General features: G+C 39.3%; 1 protein-coding gene across 4 annotated transcripts in view; it reads left to right on the forward strand.

The window, feature by feature from the left end:
* Nucleotides 1–6,345: 6,345 nt before the first annotated feature.
* asap2a (ArfGAP with SH3 domain, ankyrin repeat and PH domain 2a) overlaps nucleotides 6,346–24,409 on the forward strand; it is an 87,429-nt gene continuing 69,365 nt past the window's right edge. For all 4 annotated transcript variants that reach the window (XM_053633502.1, XM_053633503.1, XM_053633504.1 and 1 more), the window contains exon 1: nucleotides 6,346–7,239. In XM_053633502.1, the coding sequence (XP_053489477.1) occupies nucleotides 7,114–7,239 (126 nt within the window). In that variant the 5' untranslated portion in view covers nucleotides 6,346–7,113. The remainder of the gene's footprint in view (nucleotides 7,240–24,409) is intronic.

Here is a 24,409-nt window from a genome sequence, read left to right on the forward strand (position 1 = left end):
ACTTTATCATAATCCAGTACAGTAGAGTTGTTCTAAAGATTTTAGTGTTTGTATAATCTATTGTATACACAGCACTGTGCAAAAGTTTTAGGCACCTATTTTTTTTTTTTGTACAAACTTTGTTATAGATTTTTTTTATTTCATCACTTCTACATTATCGAGTCAGTACAAAAAAACATTTTAGATTCCCAAACATTAGTTTTCCAGGACAAAATTAAATGTTACAGAAAAATTTTTGTATGTCAGTAAAGAAAGCAGCAGATTAAGTGGTAAGAGACTCTTTTCAGACAAAAAACATAATGAAGGGTTTTCTGTAAAAATAAAAAGCGAGTGTGACAGTCAAAATAAAAAAAACGTACAGCTCATTTCCTTATAAAACTGCGTTAATTCTACCTGAGACTACTTTTTTTTTTTTAAGCAAAGGGTCATTACACCAAATACTGCCTTTGTTTCATTTATTACTGTTTGCTGCTCTTTATAGTATTTTGTAATGGAGAAATATTTAATTTCATTATTTTTAAAGGCATCTTCATTCTAGAGTATTTCTTTGCATGTGCCTAAGACTTTTGCGCAGTACTGTATATATACAATACATACATATACATACAATACATACAATATATATTTATTGACTTTAGCAAAGTGTATTATTGTTATTGACTTGAGTAAATAAATACGACAGTACACATTTTCCTATTGTGCCTGCTATGTAACCAGTCAGATTATGTATATTATATTAATCTGTGTTGTCCTGATCCTTACGGAAAGGCCAAATGATCACATGATTCAAATGTGAAATTTACACGTGGGTTTTTACACATTTTTCACATGTAGCACGTTTTTATTTCCACATCAAATTTCTTCACATCATTTGATTTTTCAAAAGGTTTTTCCACATACATATAACGCATGTGTATTTATTTTCACATATGATTTTTTAAAAATTATATTCAAATGTGATTGTTCACATGTCGTGCACATGTGTTTAGTTTACCGTGATTTTGTTTAACATGAATCATTGCTTTCCATGAGTGATGTTTCACATGCAGTGCGTTGTCCCCCCCCCCCACATGAAAATATTTCATTTTCAAATATTTATGACATCACATGTGACGTTTCAGTGCATAACATGGTGTAATGCACCTTCTTGTGTTTTTCCACACGTGATCACATATTAAACACGTAATGCTAATGTTCACATGTGACATGTATGTCATTTTCCCCTAAGGGCATAAGGGGAACTTCTTTTACACAAGAAGAACCCCTGTCTTAAGGATTCTTTGGATAGTGATAAATGATCTTGGCTTCCTAATGGGGTTCTACTTGGAGGCCTCTGTGATAGGGCCACATTCTGTTGTAGGCGTCTACAAAGAACCTTTAACCCCTATTCATGAGGGACAGAACCAATCCAGAACCAATGAACTTTTCATGTGCCAACCAATTTTAATAAACGCCGGTATGAGAGAATAATTAATCATAGAAGCACAAAGTAATAAAAAGGGTACTATGATGTAAAACTGCATGACATCTTGTCTGCTCAGTATACTGCCATCTATAGACATTGTCATACTTTGGTTAAAAATAAAAGAAAAAAGGCTGGTTTAAAAATGGGTTTCCTTTTTGTGGCTTCCGAGTAACTGTTATGGCTACTTCTGTAACTAGTTGTTTTTTTTTTCTTATGGGAATTTTTGCTTAACTCCACTCCATTGTGGAAGGAAGTTTTGTCTGCAAAGGGGAAACTGGCTAATACGAGATAATTTGTGTTGTCCTGTTTTAAACTCTGCTACCTCACTAACGATGCTGGAAGAAATCTATTGGAAATCGACTGGAAGAATCTACTGCAAATGCCCTGGCATATGTCCTATAATGATTGTTTTAGCATGTAGGCTTTCATATATATATATAAAAAAAATGATGTCCAGAATATCACTACTACACTACAAGACAAGACATACAGTGGGGTCCAAAAGTCTGACACGACATTGAAAATCTGGGATATATATTTTATTTCATTTAAAATTTTGAAATAAACAAACAGTTTTCGATTGTTTAAATATTTAAAATCTAAGACAGTAAATGTTGAACATCCTGAATATATAATATTCAAGATTCTGCACTATTTCTAGGTCCCTGTTTAAATGTAAGCAAGTTTGTGATATTGACCTTGTTAACTGCTTTGTACAAAAGGTCAGATTGAACAGTCCCTCCAGGATTTCACAGATTTGCAATCACAGAAATGAATACAAAATCAAGCAAACAGTATTCCACAATATTCATAACAGCTCAGAGACAAACATCACTGTGAAACACCATGCAAAACAATTTCATGCAATTGCAATTTCGCCAATTCAAGTAGTTTTCTGAAAAGAAAAAAAAACAAAAAACAAAAAACTCTGCAAGTTGCAACAAATTCAAGCATTTCTGGCTTCACAAATCACAGAGAAAAAAAACTCAGCGAAATCCTGCACGGACTGATTCAGGCGACACACCTATGGACTTGATCTAAAACAGATCATAAGGTTTCGCACAAACATGTGGAATCCATGCCAGCTCCAGTGCACACCAAATACTAAGAAAGTCTGAAATTCATGTAACTATTTCAAAGATTCTACTTTTCACTCAAATTGTTGTCAATAATATCATTTGCTTTTTTTTCTGAAATATTTTTATTGAGAAAGAAAACATACTTCCTGTCACATAGATACAATACCATTCTCATTTGTTGTTATACATACATATACATACACATACATACATATACACATACATATACACACACATACATACAGAAAATTAAAGAGTACAATCAACCCCAGCCCCACCCCCCACCCGGCTCTTCATGGCTAACCAATATCTATATCCTGTTGTTTATATATTGTAAAATCCAACTACAGGCAAAAAAATTCAAGTTGGAAGTGCCTGTAACTCCATAAAATATGAAATAAAGGGTTGCCATTTATAAAAATAAAAAAATAAAAGACAACCCCTCATCGTATATTTTATTTTCTCGAAATAATATCATTTGTAATGAAAATTGCTGTATTAAATTAGAAAAGAATGCAAAAATAGAAGCATTTTCACTATTGCTCCCAGATGTGTGGACCCTACTGTATATTCTCACCATTATATTTTTGCTTCACTGTGTTATATGTGAACTTCATACTTTCTCGTGTTGCTTTAAGACTACTCAATTTGCATATTTTTTGTGGAAAGGAAACTGCAAACAAGAAGCCCCAAATTTGACTTCAGCACTCAGAGTTGCTTCCCTTACTGAGCTTTTCATTGACAGGGAAGTACAAGCAGCTGCTGCACAATGTATGCTATTCTATACAGTTTGTGCTTTCATTTCTTTTGGCTCTTGGACAGGGAAGCCTGCTGATGCGGTTTGAAGCTTTTTGGCAGTGACAGACAAATAGGCATATTTGGCAGTAGCTCTAAAGATGGTGCTCTGGATGGCAGATGTTTCACTCAGGGATCTGTACCATTTTATACAAAAGTGCAACGGTTTTAGGTTTCTTTTTGATTGTTCATATGCTGCAGGTTGAGGAGAATCCATGTTGGAGCTTTGTAGGTGACACTACACTGATTTGAGACAGATCTTGGTCTAATCCCACTGCAGCATGTTTGGTGCCCACCCTGTCAGTTTGGAGATTTTTCTCCAGCAGATTTTCCCCAGACAAGAAAAACAAAAATGGCCCACCAGGGACATACTAAATCTCTACTTATAGCCTGGCTCACTTTCATTATGCACTAGCATGATCAAAACTGGAGAGTCTGTAACAGAATAATTTAACATTTAAACTAGTTTGAAATTATTTACATGAATAGCAGTTCTCGCTTGAAATGACCCTCTGTCATGTTAATGATGATATGTCTGGCTATAATTGGGAAGGCCTGCTTTTGTGATGAGGGCTGTAATCAAGATTGTGCTTCTCGTTTCATTATCATTTTAATTAGTCTTTTGTTCTGGAGGCAGGAGGCCGTAATGCTCGGCTCACTTCTCTATCAGGCCTCGTACACTAAAATTGGAGAACTTTTAGCCCCTGCTGTTATAACACATATTCCAGTAGCTTATCTTGCTTCACACCACTCTGAGCTAATGCACAAAAAGAAAAAAAACAAAGAAAACAGAAAAATGTCTCCTAGATATTTTTTTCTGACTGAATGAAGTATTGCATCAGCAGGCAGTCTTGTCTTGATAACTCATACAGTGAATTACAGTGGAACTGCATGTGTTAAACACACTAAATACACTGTATCATTCTCTCATGGCCTATGAAATACAATTTGTGAAAATTTTTTTTTTTTTTCAAAATGTCTTTGTAGCAGATAAAACCTGATCAGATATATAGGAAGTTGGTGCAGTGCTTTATCGACACTGCATTTTTGCACTACTTAGTTACTCATGTATAACTGTACATTAGGGTGTTTTTAATCTCTGTACTTTATCTGGATATAAATGCACGTCTTCCTTAATATGTATATTATACTTTATTTTTACACTTAATTATGATGTATTCATGCAACAACACTTGAATTTACACCTGGTATTATTTGTTTTTATTTTTATTTTATCAGATCACAAAAGGTACGTTTATATGCAACCAAATAATCCGTTATTAACCGGATTGATAGCTTAAAAGCCTTCAGGTAAACACCTCAATCGATCCGATTGAGCTTGATCTGAATGTCATTTTGATTGGATTGAAAGGGGTGGTGTAGATCTGAAATAATATGGTGAATATGAAAAAAATTGCCATGTAAATGCTTGAATCTGACTATTTTCTCAATTGGATTAAAAAATGCTTTGTATACACGTGCAGTGCAGTGGAACGTGGCGACAGACGCTCTGTGCTTACACAGAAGTTTTGTTCGGAATATATGTAATGCACATGTAAACGAGTATTGATATCGGATAGCAGTGTTTAGAGTACATATAAACAATACGTTCGGAATCCGCAATCGGATTGAATTCACTCTGAATGACGAAAATGGGCACGCGTAAACAGACCTACAGAAAGTAATTTTCATTCATAAACACAAGATCACTTAGGCCATGATTTTGGATCAGATGAAGTACAAAATTATAAGAGTGTATAAATAATTCTAGTAAAATTGTACACATAGTAGATACACCAGGATATGTATGCTGCAATGCTAAAAGTGTCTACATCAGAAAGAAAACGTGACAAAATGATGCTCAAGTACTCGTGTATATATATATATATATATATATATATATATAAAAAAATATAGTTATTTTCCCATGTTGTGGGGTTTCCTCCGGGTACTCTGGTTCCCTCCCCCAGTCCAAAGACATGCATGGTGGGTTGATTGGCATGTCCAAAGTGTCCTTAGTGTATGAATGGGTGTGGGAATGTGAATGTGATTGTGCCCTGCGATGGATTGGCACCCCGTCCAAGGTGTACCCCATGCCCCCTGGATAGGCTCCAGGTTCCCTGTGACCCTGTATGATAAGCAGTATAGAAAATGGATGGATGGATGGATGCATATACATTCAACATGAAATGTATGTGACTTATTTTCTTAGGTGAACTAGAAAATGGACACATTTACTTCTAGTGCATCTGCATATTTATATTGCTCAGGACTCAAGTCCCAGTCATTTTGACATGAGAATAAATCAGATTCCAAAAAAAGTGTAAAATATCCATTTACACCAACTGCTTTTTACAAAAAATAAAACAAGATGAACTCGCTCCATGTCACGTGACCTCCATGTCGTATTTCACTGGAATAAAGTTGGTTTGACATTCGATATTCGCGGATATACGGAAATTAAGGGACCGTCTCTAAAGTTACATACGATATTGTTAAACACGTTTCTAACTTAATAGCATTTGAAGGGAATGACTTACAGTCATATAAGCAACTGTAAAGTGTTCATCTAGGTGTCAGCTATAATGCACACCTTTTAGATTTTTGATATTCATCAAAATAAGCTATGTGAGATGCTATTCATACACACACACACATGTGTGTGTGTATATATATATATATATATATATATATACATACATACATATATGTACATAATTCCCTTCAAATGCTATTGAGCTTTAAATCATGGTATATTTTGTGTATGGGCCCATTCAGTAGTGAAATACATGGCAATATTTACATGTGATTTAATAGCTTATTTTAATGAATATCAAAAATCTAAAAGGTGTGCATCATAGCTGACACCCAGATGAACACTTTCCAGTTGGTTTTGTGACTGTAAGTCATTCCCTTCAAATGCTATTGAAGTTAGAAACGTGTTTAACAATGTCGTATGTAACTTTAGAGACGGTCCCTTATTTTCCGCATATCCGCGAATATCGAACGTCAAACCAACTTTATTCCAGTTCTTATTTACACTCAGACCTGATTACACACGCACACACCTGCTAGTGGGATCATCCCTCAATCGTGAGAAGTACTTTTGTGCGTCTTTATTGTTCCTCAAGAAACATTTGTCATTTCGAATATCATGTCGTGGCTCAGTATGACCCGCGAGCCGCACTTGAACAGAATATAAAGGGATTTTCTTCACTAGTCTCCACCTTAAAAGACGCTCCCACTCCTACGGTTGTAGGAAAAGAGGTCACGCCTACCTATAATCTGATTGGCTGGAACCTGGCGGTGCTAGTTTGTGATTGGTCAGCGCTTTTCCATTGAATTGCTTCCACCTTCACTTTTGTCAATTCTCTGTGCGTTCATTGAATTGACCGGTGGCGGACTGCAAGTGCAGCCATCGACCCGCGCACTCCTGAGTGGTTCACAGCGCCGGGAAGACAACTTCGGGCGGATATAAATGAAGGAAACGTGCCAGCTTTGGTTTCTACCGACAGTTTGAAGGACATACAGCGCGGAAAAGCCACAAGAGAGAGAGAGAGAGAGAGAGAGAGAGAGAGAGAGATATTGATATTGATATTGATATTGATGTGTCCCATTCTCCACTCGATATACATAATATAGCAATGAACACACTCCGGGACGCTCGTCCCTCCATTTCATAAGCGCTCCTCCTGACTTTCTGCATTAAAACAACAACAAGACGCGCGGTTGTGGGATTAAGCTCGGGGGTTTTTAGACAAAGAGGGATATACAATGCCGGACCAGATCACAGTGGCGGAGTTTGTAGCCGAGACGAATGAAGATTACAAATCGCCCACGGCCTCGAACTTCACGACGAGAATGGTGCACTGTAGGAACACAGTGAGTGCTCTGGAGGAGGTGAGTTCATCCGGATACACTCCTACACACTCTTACACACTCCTACACACACACACACACACACACACACCAGTGTCCAACACAGCCAGGGTTATTCCAGAACTTCAGGATAAATAAGTGAAATGAAGTGTGTAGTCTGTTCTCAGTTGGTGAGACTCATCCCGGCTGAAAACAAACAATAGAAACCCTCATAGAATTTGTAATGGTTATAATGGGAATTGTATTGGTTTTAATGGAAGCTGTAATGGTCCCTGTGGGTCTCTGGTGGGAATTTCTTGCCTTGGTGGATTTGGTGGTTATGTTTAGTGGATACCATTACGGACTTTTAATGGTATTAGACCATTATGGAAACCATTAGAATTACTGTGATGGTTTCTATTGTAAGCACATTTGCCTCGCACCTCCAGAGTTCCCGCCTCCGCCCTGTGTTTGCAGAGTTTGCATGTCTCCTCACGCTTCGGGGGTTTCCTCCTGGTAATCCGATTTCCTCCCCCCAGTCCAAAGACATACGTTGTAGGTTTATTGACATCTCTAGATTGTCTGTGAATGTGTGGGATTTGTCCCCTGTGATGGGTTGGTACCCTGTCCTGGGAGTCCCTCGCTTTGTGCCCCAAGTCCCCTTGGATAGGCTTCAGGCTCCCAACTTGGGTAGGATAAGCGGTCCGGAAAATGGATGGATGCTTTCTATTTATTTATTTATTTATTTATTTATTTATTAAGCAGGGATAGTTATTGGAAGCCTTGGACTTAATTAATCATTAATATTACACCTAATATCAGAGACACCACTAGGACTTTTTGGAGTCCCTTGAGGATTGGACTGCTGTAACACCTGCACATGTACATGTTAAAATCCTCATTCATTCCTCTTGGTCAGGGGAACATTGAGAGTGATTTGGAGACACACCCTGAACTGGACCACCAGTCCATCACAGGGCACCGTGCACACACACACACACACACACACACTCACACTATCACACTTTCCCACCTAGGAGCAATGTGAGGTGGAAGGGAAAACAAGAGAACCTAACAGAAACGTGTAAAACTCCACGCAGACAGAAACCCAAGCTCGGGATCGAACCAGGGACCCTGGAGCTGTAAGGCGGCAATGCGGCAGTTAAAATATCTCCAGTAGCTCAACTCTAAATGTGCTTGTTCTGTATTATGTTACACAGAACATGTCCCTCTGTCCCTCCTATAACACAAAATGAGTGATCTTGGATTGGCTATAGCTGGTGTTATTTTCTGTTAGAAGATAGGAATAGCACTACTTCTCTCTTCTCGTCTGCTAGTACACGCCTTTCAGTGCAGATGCTTGTACACTCCCCAGCTTTTGTCAGCTTTTTAAGATCAGAATCTGCGCATTAAAGCTGCTGTGGCTGATGCAGGGCTTGGGCTAAACACCGGCTGAGGGATTAAACTGATTTAATGCCCTAAATCAAATGGAGGTTGTGCTCTGTTGCAGGAGCTCAGAATCTGGAGCTGTCAGGGTCGTGAGACTTTATGACTGTGAGAGCTGGAAGGTTACACTCTGTCTCTTCTAAGATAAGATAAAGTCTGTTAATCTAAAAGGAAGTAGAACTTAGATATGGACACTGTGTGTTGAACCATATATGAACCACAGATATTTATAACAATGCCTGTTGGTTACATTTCGATTGACGTCTTTTAGCTGAGAAAAGTGTTTTTCGGAAGTAGGAGGCGAACCCGTGTGAAGATGTTTAAAGTGTTTAGAGTGTGTAGATGTGTTTCTTTTGCGTTATTAAATGTTTAATAGACAAAACCTGGTCTATACTCAGCACTTCATCTGGCCCGCATACTGCAGTGGAACGCCGGTGATGAACTCTAAATCTGGCTGCCAGAACACAGCCACAACTCAACCTTGATGAGACAGACCACCCTCGGCCCAGAATTTAAATGCCACACAAACAGCGGTTGCATTCGGGGCATTTTTAGTCCAGATTTCAACTGAAAAACAAAACGGAACAAGAAACATTATTTTTCCATGTCTGACAATACAATTGCCTTTGCCTTAATTGTGCCTTTTGTGTCTAAATGTCAGAATTTTAGCTTGAAATCATTGTTGTCCATGTTTCTTAATAAGTTCCCTGACTTTATTGGAGCTGTCAGTGATGTAAATGCTAACTCTGATGTCCATCAAGATAAGTGGTAACTTTTTGAACACATTCTAAACATTTTAATTTAGGACTCTTCCAGCAATGCAGCGTAACTATTAGGATGTAAATATGTAAACTATGTAAAACTATTTGGAAGTTGTGAAAGAACATCACAACAAGGTTAAGCTTTTTCAGCTTCACACACACACACACACACACACACACACACACACACACACACACAGCTAATGAAGGCCTCCAAACTGAAATATCTTATTTCTCAAGGAGCTATATCTGATAAACAGTAACGTTTCCAACCATAGCACTTTTAATATAGTCTACATATGATGCACAAATTCCTGTTCTAGCATCTCGTACTTTTTACATAAGTTGTGGCTTAGTTTCTATCACTAGAACGAGGCCTAATCCCAACTCCCACATATTCAGGGGGAAATGAGTACTAATTTGTACTTTTCTTTGTTGCTGGACTAGTGCCCTCAATCATGCACCTTTTATTCTTATAGTCTGTATATTTGACATAGAAAGGTGCATGTAGTGTATCTATGTAGCTTTACTCTTAAAAAAAAAAAAAATAAAAAACCCCCAATGAATTAGTCAATTTATGTACCATAAAACATTTTAAAGGTATAACCACGATTCCATGTGAAAGATGTGTGTGTATGTATGTATGTATGTGTGTGTGTGTGTGTGTGTGTGTAATATATATATATATATATATATATATATATATATATATATATATATATATATATATATATATATATATATATATATATATATATATATATATAAATAATATATCTCTTTCACATGGAGACATGGGTATACCTTTAAAATGTATGTGTGTGTGTGTGTGTGTGTGTGTGTGTGTGTGTGTGTGTGTGTGTGTATATATACAATATTAGTCTGAGAGTGCTTACTGCTTGTGCAACTGGTCTGATGCTTACAAATGTGCCAGGTTTGTTTCGGTTTCAGACCGTGACCGGTCGAAGTGACAGTTAACCATCAAAACCACAATGAAGCTCACTGCTACATGTTATTTAGGACCCCATAAGTTAAATTTAGAATCGTACAGCAAAACAGGTTCTTGGTTATTTTGTATGTCATGTTAATAAACCCACCGAGTTGAGCTACAAGAACTGATGCTCCAAAGTCTCTGTCGCATCTCGGCTACATGCAAAAGAAGGAAGACAGTGGTGCTCACCACAAACATAATGACAACTTCCAATACATTTCAGTAATTTTAATGTTTTCTTGCAGTATGTAAAAGTATTTCATGGCCCAATGTAACAGTTTCAAAAAATTTTGTAAGTAATACATTTTTTGCTGTAATAGAGGGGAAAACCCCAAAGTCCAACCACGAAGAAAATGGGGGTAAAAATGAAAGCAGAAATTGGGGAAAGAATCCATAGGGCCCTAGAAAAAGTTTCAATGCTATCATGAGACATGGAAACAATAAGCTTGCTGTATACATGGCTCTGCTTGCCATTGAGGCCCTCAGGAAGTCCGCCCTGGAGCTAAACGATTGTTTTTGCCTTTCCTACTCTCGTATGCCGTTTTTTTTTTTTTTGTTTGTTTGTTTTTTTTGCACTGCAGTCATGAATATGAGGGATGTAACTACAGACTGTAGTGACGCCTACATGCCTACATGTTTGGAGTTTTTTGCTCTACTTTTTTGGTCATGAAGTCTCCATGACCTCATGGACCTCTGAGTATAGTCCCGGAGTGCACCGGACCAGCTGTGGTGTGGATAAGTGCAGCGGATTCTGTGTTCCATTAAGGATGTGGGAAATGCGTCCATATACTGTGGCAAGCGCAATGTCCAAAGTCATTGTATATCGTGGCATGCATGAGTGGCCGCAACTAGCTATTTCAGTCATTCAGTTTGTTTCTCGTGTGTTCGTAAGCTGGTACATATAGATTTTCGTAGTAAACCTATCTGCTTTTCCTGCATTCTCTCCCACAAGCACCGCAGTAGCAAATGTTGATTGAATATTTGAATTCCAACCTACAAGAGCACCTACCTGAAACATTACCCACTAGAGAGACGCCATTCAAAGCTGGTGAAAGTGTTTGTGATTTGGTCCTAACTCAAAGACCTTGCGCCATATCCTGTATGATAATCCACTGTGGGTGCAGGTTTTTATCCCACACAAACTTCTTTTAGTTTTTGTCCAGCATGTCTGATTCAAGATCAGATTATGCAGTTTATGTTTCACACACTAATTGAATTTGTAGAAATAGCAATGTGTGCCACTGGATAAATAGTGAAACCCACTGTGGTGCTTTTTTAAGCTAATGAAACTCACAGCTAAACACCAACAGGCATTTAATTGTTGTTTGTGGTCTAGCTCACTATGTTGACCTTTTTATGCTCCAGGAGCATAGAAGGGTAAAACATTACACCCAGTAACTCTCTATATCCGGGGGGGGGGATGGGGGGGGGTAAATCTTATCCGGAAAGGGCCAGTGTGAGTGCAGGTGTTCATTCCAACCAAGCAGGAGGCACACCTGATTCCACCTGTTTATTCAGCTGATCTTGGCTTTCAATAGATTCAGGTGTGGCTTCTGCTTGGTTGGAATGAAAACCTGCACCCACACCGGCCCTTTCCGGATAAGACAGCCCACCCCTGCTGTATATAGTTTAAATGTCTAATATGTCTAGTATCTGTTACAGGATGGTACTGCACTAATCAAGCTCAATCAGGATACCAGCAGTTTTAGAGTCGTTTCTCCAAACATCGTTCTTTTTTGTCCTGATACACATGACGAAACGTATCTGGACCCCATGACCATAGCACCCAAGATTTCCCTTCACTGGAACCAATATGACAATGCCCCTGAGCACAAAGCGAGGTCCATGAAGACATGGATTGCCAAGGGTAGTGTGGAAGAACTCAAATGGCCTGCACAGAACCCTATCCTCAATCCTCTGAACGATTTTGGGACGAATCGGAACGCCAACTTTTTCCCAGGCCTTCTTGAACGGGAAAATCCTGAAAGCCACGCTCCAAAATATAGCGGAAAGCATTCACAGAAGAGCGGAGGCTATTATAACAGCAAACGGGGGACAAACTCAATATTAATGCCCATGGTTTTGGAATGGTAAGTTCAATGGTCAGGTGTCCACATACTTTTGGCCATACAGTGTACAGTAGATTGTAGTAGATGGTGGGGGGAAATCAAACCTCTGTCTTCCATCTTGACTAGGAACCTAAAAAGTAGTTTCGCATTGTAAGCGCTATCTTCAGTGAGGTTGCATGGTGGTGCAGCAGGGAGCATCGCCTCACAGCTCCAGGGTCTGTGGTTCAGTCGTGAGCTTTAAACAGTTTAGCAAGTTATCTTTGTGTGGGTTTTCTCCGGGTTCTCCAGTTTCCGGCCACTTCTAAAAACATGCCAGTAGGTGGACAGGAGATAAAGTTGCCCCATAGGTGCGAATGTGTGCGCATCAAGGGTGTATTCCCACGTCTCACCCAGTGTTGCTACTGAAGATTGAACGAATGAATCATCTTCACTCAAATAGATCACCCAAATTAGCTTTTTGCATAAGGTTCAACACTGCATAACTTGTGTCAAGTGGCCCACCTACTTCACGTCCTGTTGTGACCGATCAGTCCTCATCGGAATGAATGTCTTTTCTATATTGCTTCATTGGAAGAATATATCAATGAAACAGCCATTATCTTCTTAATCTTAATTTATGATTCATCAGGCTAGCTTCCTGTCCATTCTATCCTTTTATGGGCTGCGTGTTCATGTGCAGAATAGTTGATGACAGCTGGGATTATTGCAGTGTTGGAACTCTACTGATTACAGATCCCTGAACAGTCACAAAGACATTTCTTCCCTCATAGTATCTACTTCAGAGATATCTATCAGGATAGGAAAGACAGTTTGTCATAAATTTAGTGTTCGGATCATTAGAGCATAGCCTTTATTAACATTTAGTTATTTTTATATTTTAATTTCATGGAACCATAGTGCAGTTTTCTCATCATTACACAATGTCCTACCAGTGTAGTGGTATGTGGTTATCAAATGCTTATTTGGCCATATGTGTCCTTGTGAGCTCTGGATCAATAAGTGTCCTTGGTGCAGCCTTTTAGTTACCGTATTTAGTCAGTGCTTCCTCTTCCCAGTTGCTTTTATTGCCCCTAAACTGAATGGCAGGTGCTCAAGGAAGGTTATCCAGTCTATATCTATCTGTCTATCTGTTCATATTTCTCTCTGTCTATCTGTTTTTCATTATTTATTCATTTATGTTCATTTAAAGGCACCAACACTTACATTAAAAATTGCTTACAAATGATGTGCACAGGTTGCTATGACCAGACAAAGTGCTTGTGGCTATCATCCAGCTGAGTGCTGTGTCAGAATCAGTAGAGGCTCTGTTGAAGGCTGTGAATTTCCTATTGTACTACATTGCACGTCTCCACTGTCACTATTATGTCCACACAGGCCTACAACAAAACACGAGCCAAGTGAGGATCAAAGTAGGTTAGTTACTACTGGACTAATGAGAAATTGGGATGAACTTGCTTTCCTATTACCTCATTCGTTTCAAATTTTGCATCATTCTTTTTTCCTGCTATGGCATCATCTCATGTTAATGTGAAGTAAATTATTTATTCCATGTCTTGAGGTCAAAAAAGCAATTTCACCTATTGTCAATACATATTCAGCTACATTTTTTTGTGTCATGTCTCACAAAAGCATGTTGCATGTCCATCATAGTCACTCTTCATCGTAGCCAGCTTACTCATAACCGGTGCACTGGTGAAACATGCCACCCCAGCTCATGGTTCTGTATGGAGCTTGCTGGAAATTAGTCTCAGCCTCATATGTTATGGTGCATAGAGTGTACGAGATCTTTTGTACATTTAATGGCCATGGGCTTCATAATGTTGAAGGTTGCAATCTGATTGGCCTTCCACACTCTCTCTGCACTGGTTTTCAGTAGGAGAACAAACCTTTGAACATTGTGAAAGAATATATCCTAGCATTTCAGTCACATGAGTTTTCTGAAATTTCTCGCATTAATAAACGGTGCTTTTATGAGACAAAACTGATCAAATAGGCTGTGAGGCTGTGATTCTCATGTACTTATCCGCAAAACGGCTCATTTCACGTAAAGTGGCTGAAAACATTCCAAATTTGTGTTTTCCTGTTGTGCCATCGCCATCCATTTATTTTGGAACACGTTCATGTTGGCCAAATTCAATCAGCCAGTCATGCAGCAGTACTGCATGCAGAAAATCATACAGAAACAGGTTAAAAGCTTCAGAAGTTAATATTCACATCATAACGAGGTAAAAATATGATTTCAGCAACTTTGACTGTGGCATGGTGGCTTGAGGGTTTGAGTATTTCAGAAACTGATGATCTCCTGGGGTTTTCATGCACAATAGACTCTAGCATTAACACCGAATTGTGCGAAAAACAAAAAACATCCAGTGACTGAAACGCCTTGTTGATGAGAGAGATCAGAGGATATATCTTATTAAATTATCATGTATAGAGCCTCAAAGCATCTAAGAGCCTGCAAGTCTATGGGCTTTTCATGTCCAGGTGGGTAAAGAATCCCATGGCATTTCTTGAAGGTCATTACAGGAGGATGAAGTTGATATCAGCTAACTGACTAACTTTTTTGCTAAGCAGTCTTGCTGCGATAGTCAGTGTTCCCCGTGTTCCCGCACACAGATTACATCACTTGCCCACCGTGGCACCGCCTCCACTGTCGTTTTTTTCTTTTTTATAGTAATAATTTTTTTTTTAGTTTTGTTAGAGAACGGACGCTACAATTTAAAAACTGTAATCTAGCGTAAGCCAAATGAGACAGAACCGCAGCATGGTGTACGCCGTGCTTATTTGTTTTGTTAATAAAAGTTCTATGTTGAATATAAGCGAGTTTGCCATTGTACTGTTTTGTTGTTGTGTTTTTTCATTAAGAATAATAATGAACCCACCATTCAAGCAATCGATGCCCCCGAACTGCCGGTAATTTGAAAGCGAAAGTGAAATGCGCACGGGCATTCATAAGCGATTTAAAAGCGAGGGGGAAAAGAGGGAAGCGTGCCGACGACCCTCCGCCCCACCCCCGGTGATACCGGTGTTGTCACACGTCGATTAACCGGTGGAATAATTTCCTCGCCGCCACATCCCTATTAGCAATTCTTGCTCCAGAGATAATGTGCCCAATTGTCCCAGAGCCAGCTCGCTAACATAGCCACAAGGCAGCATGACTGCTTTATGAAGCATTCAGTACGTTTACATGGACAACAATAATCCAATATTAACCCGATTAAGAAACTACCATGTAAACAAAAATTTTTAATGACCTTAATCCGACTAAAGTTATACTCGAAGTAAAAACAAATCGAATTAAGACGTGGAGTATTCCTGTTTTAGTCGCATTATCAACATGCGTTACAGACATGTAAACACCTTAATCATGCTATTGAGGTCGTGTGGGAGTTTTCACCACATTTTGTGACACAGCAGTGCTCAACCATTTGAGCAAACAAGAGAGCACGGCTGCGTCTGAAACCACGTACTTACCTACTATGTAGTAGGTAAAATACATGTATCTGAGCTGCTATATAGTAGGTAAGTGCGCGGTTTTGGATGTAGCCCATGGCTTCAAGCGGTCGTCTATTCACACGTATGGCATGAAAAACCATTAACTGCACTTGAAGCTTCCGTGAAATTTTAAATAAAAACATCCAGAATTGTATACGGTACCATGACGAAGACGAACTGTATGTCGATACGTGAAATTCTGGAGGGAACGTCAGATGGCGTGGCGCGGTGACATAATGACGTGTGCTGTTAATCGCTCTATGTTCTATAACATGTAAAACACAAACATGAAAGGAATATTCTAAAAGGGACTCATGTAAACACCTTAATCACAATTATTGAATAAGGTCAATAATTGAATTGCTGCTGTCCATGTAAACGTACTGATTGATACAATATCGTTGATGCAGTTTGTCCCTTATTCACTCCTCAAAATGGCAGTGATTATATGGCGTGATGCAAGGTCAAGGTTTAGTCACTAGACTAAGGAAAGTTTATAGAATCCTATTTTTAAAAGGTTTGTGTAACACTTAGTGTAGAGTAAACGAGAGAATCTCTGCTGAACGGTTGCAGGAAAAGGTCTGTGGTTGGCCACATTGGTCAAGTTGGCTTTTCCAGTGAAAGTGTCGTACTAGACTTTCTAGCAAATGCTAGAAGTCTGGCGCGCGAAACTAACGGTAAACTGAAACTAACTGGAGTTTTTCATTGGTTTTAGATGTTTCAAACCAGTCTGGCTTTGCTTTGTGAATCAGTGCTTATTTGGTAATCCCTTAAAAGGCCATGAAAAACAAACTCCAAATAAATGCACTGGCCATTTTTAGGAGGTTAGGGTTTCAGACTTGGCATGTCTTTCGTCAACGGTTAGACAAAGGTCAAAGGGGTCATTTTCCTGGTTGGCTGGAGACCGTAGCCTGGTGTGCTTTGTGCTCTCCTGATATCTTTCCAGGCTGCGCTTGCGGGAACAGGCCAGCTGAACCAAGCAGAACAGCTGCTCGCGGGAACAGGTGGGAGGGAGGAAAGTTTTAATGAACACCCAGGAACAGGGATTAAGTTTGCAGACGTGAGCCTGAATCTAAAAGCTTTAGGACTACTGTCACCCAGACAGGTGGGTAGCATGAGGACATGGGATTGCTGATGACCATGGATTGCCTTCATTTCATTTTAAGAAGATTATCCCTCTTGCTGTAGTCAGTCTGAGTTTGCATTGTGGGTACTGTGGGGAATTATTAGATAGAATGGGAGGTGTCCTGAAGTCACTGTGTCACTGTCTCCAGAGGTACATTTCAGTGAAATAAATTGAATCTAATTGAAGAGTAATTGAATCTCTCATCTGGCTTTGTGCTTGTTTGAATACAAACAAGATTGAGATTTGACCCTTGGTCACCATGTTCTTACACAGCTGCAGTCTTCCCTTTCTACGCTTAAGAGCTTGAAGGGGAAAGGTCATGGTCCTGTCCTATAGATTCGCCAGCTCGCTTGACTTAGGCTATAGTTTCTCTGATGACAGTCATGCGAATGAGGAAATCTCATTAATTGGGTGGAGGGGTTGGTATTGACCCCTGGAGGGGTCAGGAGTGCACCTGGCCTTTATTTAGGAAGTATTAATGGGGGCAGAGAGGCTCTCTGTTAAGGAGGTCTGTCACAGATTTCCAAAAACAAGTCCCATTCACACTCATTGTCTGGTGTAAAGAGGTGCCTCTTCATTAATGAACTCTTATTGATTTGTGGAGTTCAACCTTTATTTTCCAGTGATACTGACACTTTTGACCAATGGATACACTGAATGTCAAGAAATAAATCTGTGTAACTGAAGCAGACATTTTTAAAGCTGTGGTTTCCAGTTGGTCCGTAAAGTCTCATGCCAGTGACTTGGATAGGTTGAAGACCCATGGTTCTCAAATTGTGGTCTGGGGAATCCTAGGGGTTTGTGAAGCGTAGCCAGGGAGTCTGTCAACTCAAATGTAACAATTAATGTACGAAACGTGGTTTATTGGTGGAAAGTTCAATATTTAAATAGTTTGATTATGTTCGTGAAATTAAATCCCTTCCAATCCAAATCCAATATCGACTGGTTCCATTGGAAAGTTCAATATTTAAATAGTTTGATTATGTTCGTGAAATTAAACCCATTCCAATCCAAATCCAATATCGACTGGTTCCATGAATTTTTTTTTTTTACGATTTACAAGTCCCTGGCTGTTAACAGTCTGAGAACTTCTGATGCAGACTATATCGGTGGTTACTCTTTGTTGCCCAGTAGATCTTTTGTCAGAAGCATCTGCTGTGATTTATTGGTGTGATTTACTTGTATGTATTCAGCCTCAGTGTTTCATGACTGCATGACTAACACGGGGAGTGTTGTTTTGCAGTTTGACACACCAATAAAATGATGAACTTTTCTGTATATTTAAGCTTAATACTTTGATTTCATGTTTTTATCTCCCAATATAAAAGCAGATGCTCTCTTCTGCTTGCTGTGAAAATTCTTGTGGGCTCGTATAAGCCGAGATGTCGCCTGCATATCCCCAGTTTGTCAGACTCCCTAGTGTTTGGCACCGGTTCTATTTTTAAAGCCGTGAAATCTTTAATAGAGCAGCAATCCTGCATTTGCCCAGCGAGTGCAGAGAACCAGTGTGTGCCTCACGCTGCCTATTGACAGCAGCTGGACCCAGGTTTGAAGAGCAATCAAACTCCTGTATGACTTCAATACCTGCCAATAGAGCTCTGTATTTCTGCTACAAAAAACCCCCAGGCAACAGTCCATAGTGCAGACCCATGCTACTGCATGTTATTTTTGATTTTTCATCTTAGATATTTTCCAAGGGATGGAGCGAATGGGATCTCTCAAATAAATATGAAAGTCAAATTTTTGGACTAAGCCTTCAACCTGCACTGAGAGGATACATATAAAATATAAAATAATAAACATTCCTCTATTAATCTAAACATGAAACCTTTAAAAAAATTTTTTTTAAATAATTTATATTATTTCTTCATTTGTGTTTAATGGATACTTCAATCCAATGAGTAAAGTAAAACATAACATAACCTGCTATTTTGGTAGGATTAGTTCTTCATTAACACGCTACAAACACGTCTGCATACACACCGCAAGAGATGGTTTTTAATACTTCGAAATCAAAGGACAAGGTGTTAACGCAGCATTCTCCAGAGGAAGGCCGAGCAATGGCATATAGAGACTCGCAAACCAAGGGGAGAAATCGATCTGGTTACCTCCACTTACATTTCCAGACAGTGTGTCTGTATTCTTTTGAGCCATTTAAAAATAGTTTAAAATCACAGAACTAGATAACAGTGCATTACATTAGATATCAAGCTTGGATATCAAAGATAAAAAGTTTTTGTCTGTTTTATTTTCCTCAGTTTTTTTTTTCTCAGAAATACACTTTTTGTTATATTGATGCCACATGTAGATGAGACAGGATGGTTTTTTCCATTTTCTTTTAAACTACTGTTGAAAATGTTATCAATCAACGATCCATCACAGCCTGCTTGAAATTGTATATTCCAATCATATCCACTGAAAGGTGAAAATGATATTGTATGGAGTATCGTTCTCCTACGTTATGTCTGAAAATTTGCTTCCTTGGCTTTTCCAGTTTCGAACACAATAATGACTCGAACAACCCAGTCAAATTAAAAGTTCACCCATAAGACGCTGCATCATGACTGCATCTTCCCAATCCTAATTCACAAACATATACTTAAGCAGTTGAGGTTTAAAGACCTTGATTAAATGTTCAGCGGTTGCCCTCTGGCAGTCCTCAAATTTGACCTCAAGCTAGCAAAAGAGAATGCTGGATTTAGTTTAGAGGAAGAGTCCTGTAAACACCAGTGATTATTGTAGTGCACTTGTCTGGTTCTCCTCAGCCAGACACATTTAGACCCCCCTACAGTTTACAGACCTCACCTGGCAGTCGCTTTAAAATCTAGAGTAGTCTGTAAAACGGCTAGTAATTTTGTGGATGCCTCTTCCTGACTCAAAACTATGCATATGTCATGGAAACTATGTCCAGTTTCCATGAACCAGCATGAGTTTCAGATTTTCATAATTCTGTAGTCGTATCATATTTTACTTGCTTTACCAGTTATGTGGGTGTATTGTTTCTACAGGTGGCTTAAAGTAGCTGATTGTAACACTAGAGGAAAGACAATTAGGCTTAAGCTGGTTTTAAACTATGCAATTTCAGCAGCCTTTTAAGATTACTTCTATAAAATCTTGGCCACATTTTTAACAGCTCTCCAAGGCAGATTATATAAGGAAGATTTCTAACAATAGATAGATCTGCAATTAAAGAAAATGACTGCATTCTGTTTAAGCCATCAAGCAGCTCAGTTCGGGCCCGTGGGGAAAAAAAAATGGGGTCGCATAATAAGAAACTATACAATAATGATTCATTTTACAAGAGGTCGTAATTCCTGACCTCCAACCAGGAAAAACCAAAGAAAACATTTGGAATTCCTACTCTATAGCTCAGGATGGTCTCCTTAGTTCAGAGTTCAGCAAGAGAAGTGACGTCAAATCAACAGCACTTCTTACCTTTAAATGTTATGCGGTGTATACTCGTGTTGGCTTTAGATCAATCAACATGCAGACATATTCACTTGTTAAATCTATAACATTGACTGTACGGATATCTGTTTTGAGGACATCGCTCATCATGTTTAACTGCCTAGCTTGCTGCTAACAAATGGTGGACACGAAGGCGTCCATGTTTTTATTCTCCATTTTGTAGCTTGAATGCAAAGAGGATCGAAAATGGTGTCATTCCTAGTTCTGACTTCCCACTAAGTTGAATGCAGCATAAGGATATGTCTTCTGTGCACTAGGTTGTTTTGTTTGTTTCACTATTGCCACTACCACATTTGTAGCCATCCTTTGAGTTTCCAACAATCCATCCATTTTCTGAATCGCTTTTCCTATACAGAGTCGTGGGGTACCTGGAGTCTATCCCAGGGGACTCTGGGCACAAGGCAGTGGACACCCTGGACGGGGTGCCAACCCATCGCAGGCCATAATCAAGCACACACATTCACACACAACGGACAATTTGGAAATGCCCATCAGCCTACAATGCATGTCTTTGGACTGCGGGAGGGAAAAACCAGAGTACCTGGCAGAAACACCCGAAGCATGGTGAGAACATGCAAACTCCACAACCATACAGGGCAGAGGTGGGAACTGAACCCACAACCCTGGAGTTACAAGGCAAACGTGCTAACCTTTATGCCATTCATCCCCCCTGTGAAATTCACATGATCACATGTAGGGCTGCAACAACTAATCAATAAAATCAATAATTCAAATAATCAGCAAGGAATTTCATTATGGATTAGTTGGGTCTGTGATGTCACTGTGGAGAACCTCAGTCAGTGACGTCACTTTACAATGGTGAAAAACATGAGTGTTTTATATTAAGCGCTTCAAACTAACTCGTAAGTGTATTAACGTGGCTTGTCGTGTCAGATGCTGTGACAGATGTGTGTGCTGTTTAATGTGTTCCAGACATGTTTTCTTCAGCACAGAAATGACATTTTTACCTTTATATCCTTATCTGTAAATGTTAGAAATTCATGCCAGTATTTCCATTTTACATAAAGCCTAGTCCTGACAACAAGCGAGTCTCCATTCAACGTCACTGAATGAGCACGAGTCCACGAATACACGTCAATCAAACAGCGCGTAATAGAAAGGAAGCACATTAACTCGGACTGAAATATTAATTTTGACCAAATATGTTGTTTGATGCACTCCGGTTTCCTCCCCCAGTCCAAAGACATGCATGATTGGCTGATTGGTGTGTCTAAAGTGTCCGTAGTGTATGAATGGGTGTGTGTGTGAGTGTGTATGTGATTGTGCCCTGCGATGGACTGGCACCCTGTCCAGGGTGTACCCCGCCTTGTGCCCGATGCTCCCTGGGATAGGCTCCAAGTTTCCCCGTGACCCTGAAATGGAGTAAGTGGTAGAAGATGGATAGATGGATGGATGTTGATTGATGCTATATTTAGAACCTAAATTAATTGTGTTTTTTAATGAGAGCAGTAACTGTAATGGGGTTAGAACATGTAATCATATAGAAGTGTTAGAAGTGTCATATATTTTACAGAATAAAGTAACATGTTACTGTGTTCAGATGAGTGAATGTGTGTGTTACTGCAGAACATTCAACCTCTTACCAGTTAACACTTAGTTTGTGCTTTTGGTTTTCTTTTTTTTTTTTTTTTTTTTTTTTTTTTAGCATTTTTATTATAGTGATTTAACATCGGCTTTAAAGCTTGTGGACAATCAATTGTTTTTATGTTTTCAAAATATAATATAAAAAACTAAATCCTTTGCACATGTACAGCATAGCCCACAGAGATACATTTAATACCTTTTTCATAGGCTTCAATTTGCACAGTGTTTGAAGCACAACATTGGGCAGAATGTGAAATCGCATGTTTTTTAGGAAAAATATGAACAATAAAGTGGCTGTTTTAATCCAAACTAATTGAAGAAATAATCGACAGATTAATCGATTATCAAAATAATCGTGAGTTGAAGCCCAAATCATATGCAATCCTACTGCTGGTTGATTTAAGGCAAACGTCATAACGGTGATCGCACGTTTTTATTCATTCGCTGTCTTTGGTCACGGTGGCACTAAATCGGCCGCTGGTGATCATGTCCCGCTGTGTCCCTCATGACCGAATAATTCTTTTAGATTTTTGTCTGCGATAGCAAAATCAGGATGAAAACTTGCAGTGTGAAAATGGCTTTATGTTGATCAAATGCAATTTTCTTCATCAAGGTATTCCTGTAAAACCAGAGAAGTTTTCTCATGTCGGCATTGGTCAGAGATGGTTGGCTGTTGTGCTTGTTTGCATTTGCGGCATAAGGAGCAGCGTGAAGGCAAAACAACGGCTCCCTTTTGAAGTTTGCGTCAAAGAGCAAAAATCTGTCCTGATTACAAGTGTTTCTGCTCAGCCCAAATGGAGCTGGCCGTTGATGTAAAACCACATTGCAAGCAATAGAAAGCACACGGGGGAGGGGAGGGTCCATTTTCACTCAGTACCTCTTCAGTTTAATTACCCCAATTAAATCCTCACCTCGGTGTGATTATGTGAGTTAGATGCCGTTGGTGTGCAGTTTCACTTTAATAGTTTTCACAGACAAACTCCTGTCTGGTTGTGTGTTTGTGTGCGTTTTTCTCTCGGCTTTAACAATGGAGCCTTTGTTGAGGTGAACCTACAGCTAACGTGCTCTGGAGAACCGTTACATCCCAGTGAGCCTCGGTCTATGGTGTTTTCTCTCGTAAAGTCACCGATTTTGTAAACGTGCAGCTATTATGTGTGTATGAGAAACAGGAGAGAAAGCTGTGTTAATCTCGCTAACCCTGCACACTTGTTGTCGTGGAGTAATTAGCAGCTATTCTGGGAGAAACTGTTTGTTCGTATCACGTCAGCCAGTGCTCAGGTCAACTCCATGACACCGTGGGATACTCTACCCTCCCCCACACTCTGCACTGTCTGTAGAAAAACATGTTTAACAGGAACAGTTGGAGCCAACACTGAAAACCAAAAAGGTATATGGTCTTTCCAATGTTGTTAATTTACCTTCTTGTAAAAACACATTGACTTCTGCTGTGACCTCTTCACTAACTTCAGTGATCAGGCTTGTCCTTACAAGAGTGAAGAATGTTGATCTGGATTCATTGGTTTCTTAGCTCCATTTGCATAGGCTGAATTAAAATGTATGCTTTTGGTTCATGTGCTCTTTGGTTTGGTTTGATGTACGTGTAGGGCTGAGAACATGCTCGTAAAAGTCTTTCAGTCATTGGTAGAAATACGCGGATGGAAAAAGGTAAACAAACCTTGCACACCCTGAAATCACACAAATCACCCAAGCACAAAGAACACTAAGACACTGGCACTTAATAAATTACTTGACTAATAGAATAAGTAATGTTTATTCTTTCACTTGTGTTCTCTTTTTGCTCACGAGTCCAAATCTCCACGACAGTTGTTCTTTCCGCAGCGCTACACTCTCACGTCGCAGCTCAGTTTAATCTCCAGAAAGACCATCTGCAACCCAAAACACACGGTATGTTCGGGTCACTTCCTGCAGTTTGGTCGGTTGAGGATGAAATCACTTTCTAACTGCGATCAAACCCGGGCTGGTTCTCGGACCGGTTGTTTTTGTTCCACCAGGGTTTGAGACTACACACAGCATATGTGAAAGCACCCTAAAATGTTCTTTAAAACATTTCACATTAATCAGTCCCCCCAGGGTTTTTGCAATCGCAGAAATGAACGCAAAATCAAGCAAACTCGTCAATATTCACATTTTGTTCAAAATTACCGCAGATTTTCTACCGATTTGGGCCAAGACGCGTCATGTGATGTCATCACAACGTGCATTCAGCCAAAGCAGCCCTCTGTGATTCAAA

Source organism: Ictalurus furcatus, chromosome 9 (genome assembly GCF_023375685.1).
Source record: "Ictalurus furcatus strain D&B chromosome 9, Billie_1.0, whole genome shotgun sequence".
NCBI lineage: Eukaryota > Metazoa > Chordata > Actinopteri > Siluriformes > Ictaluridae > Ictalurus > Ictalurus furcatus.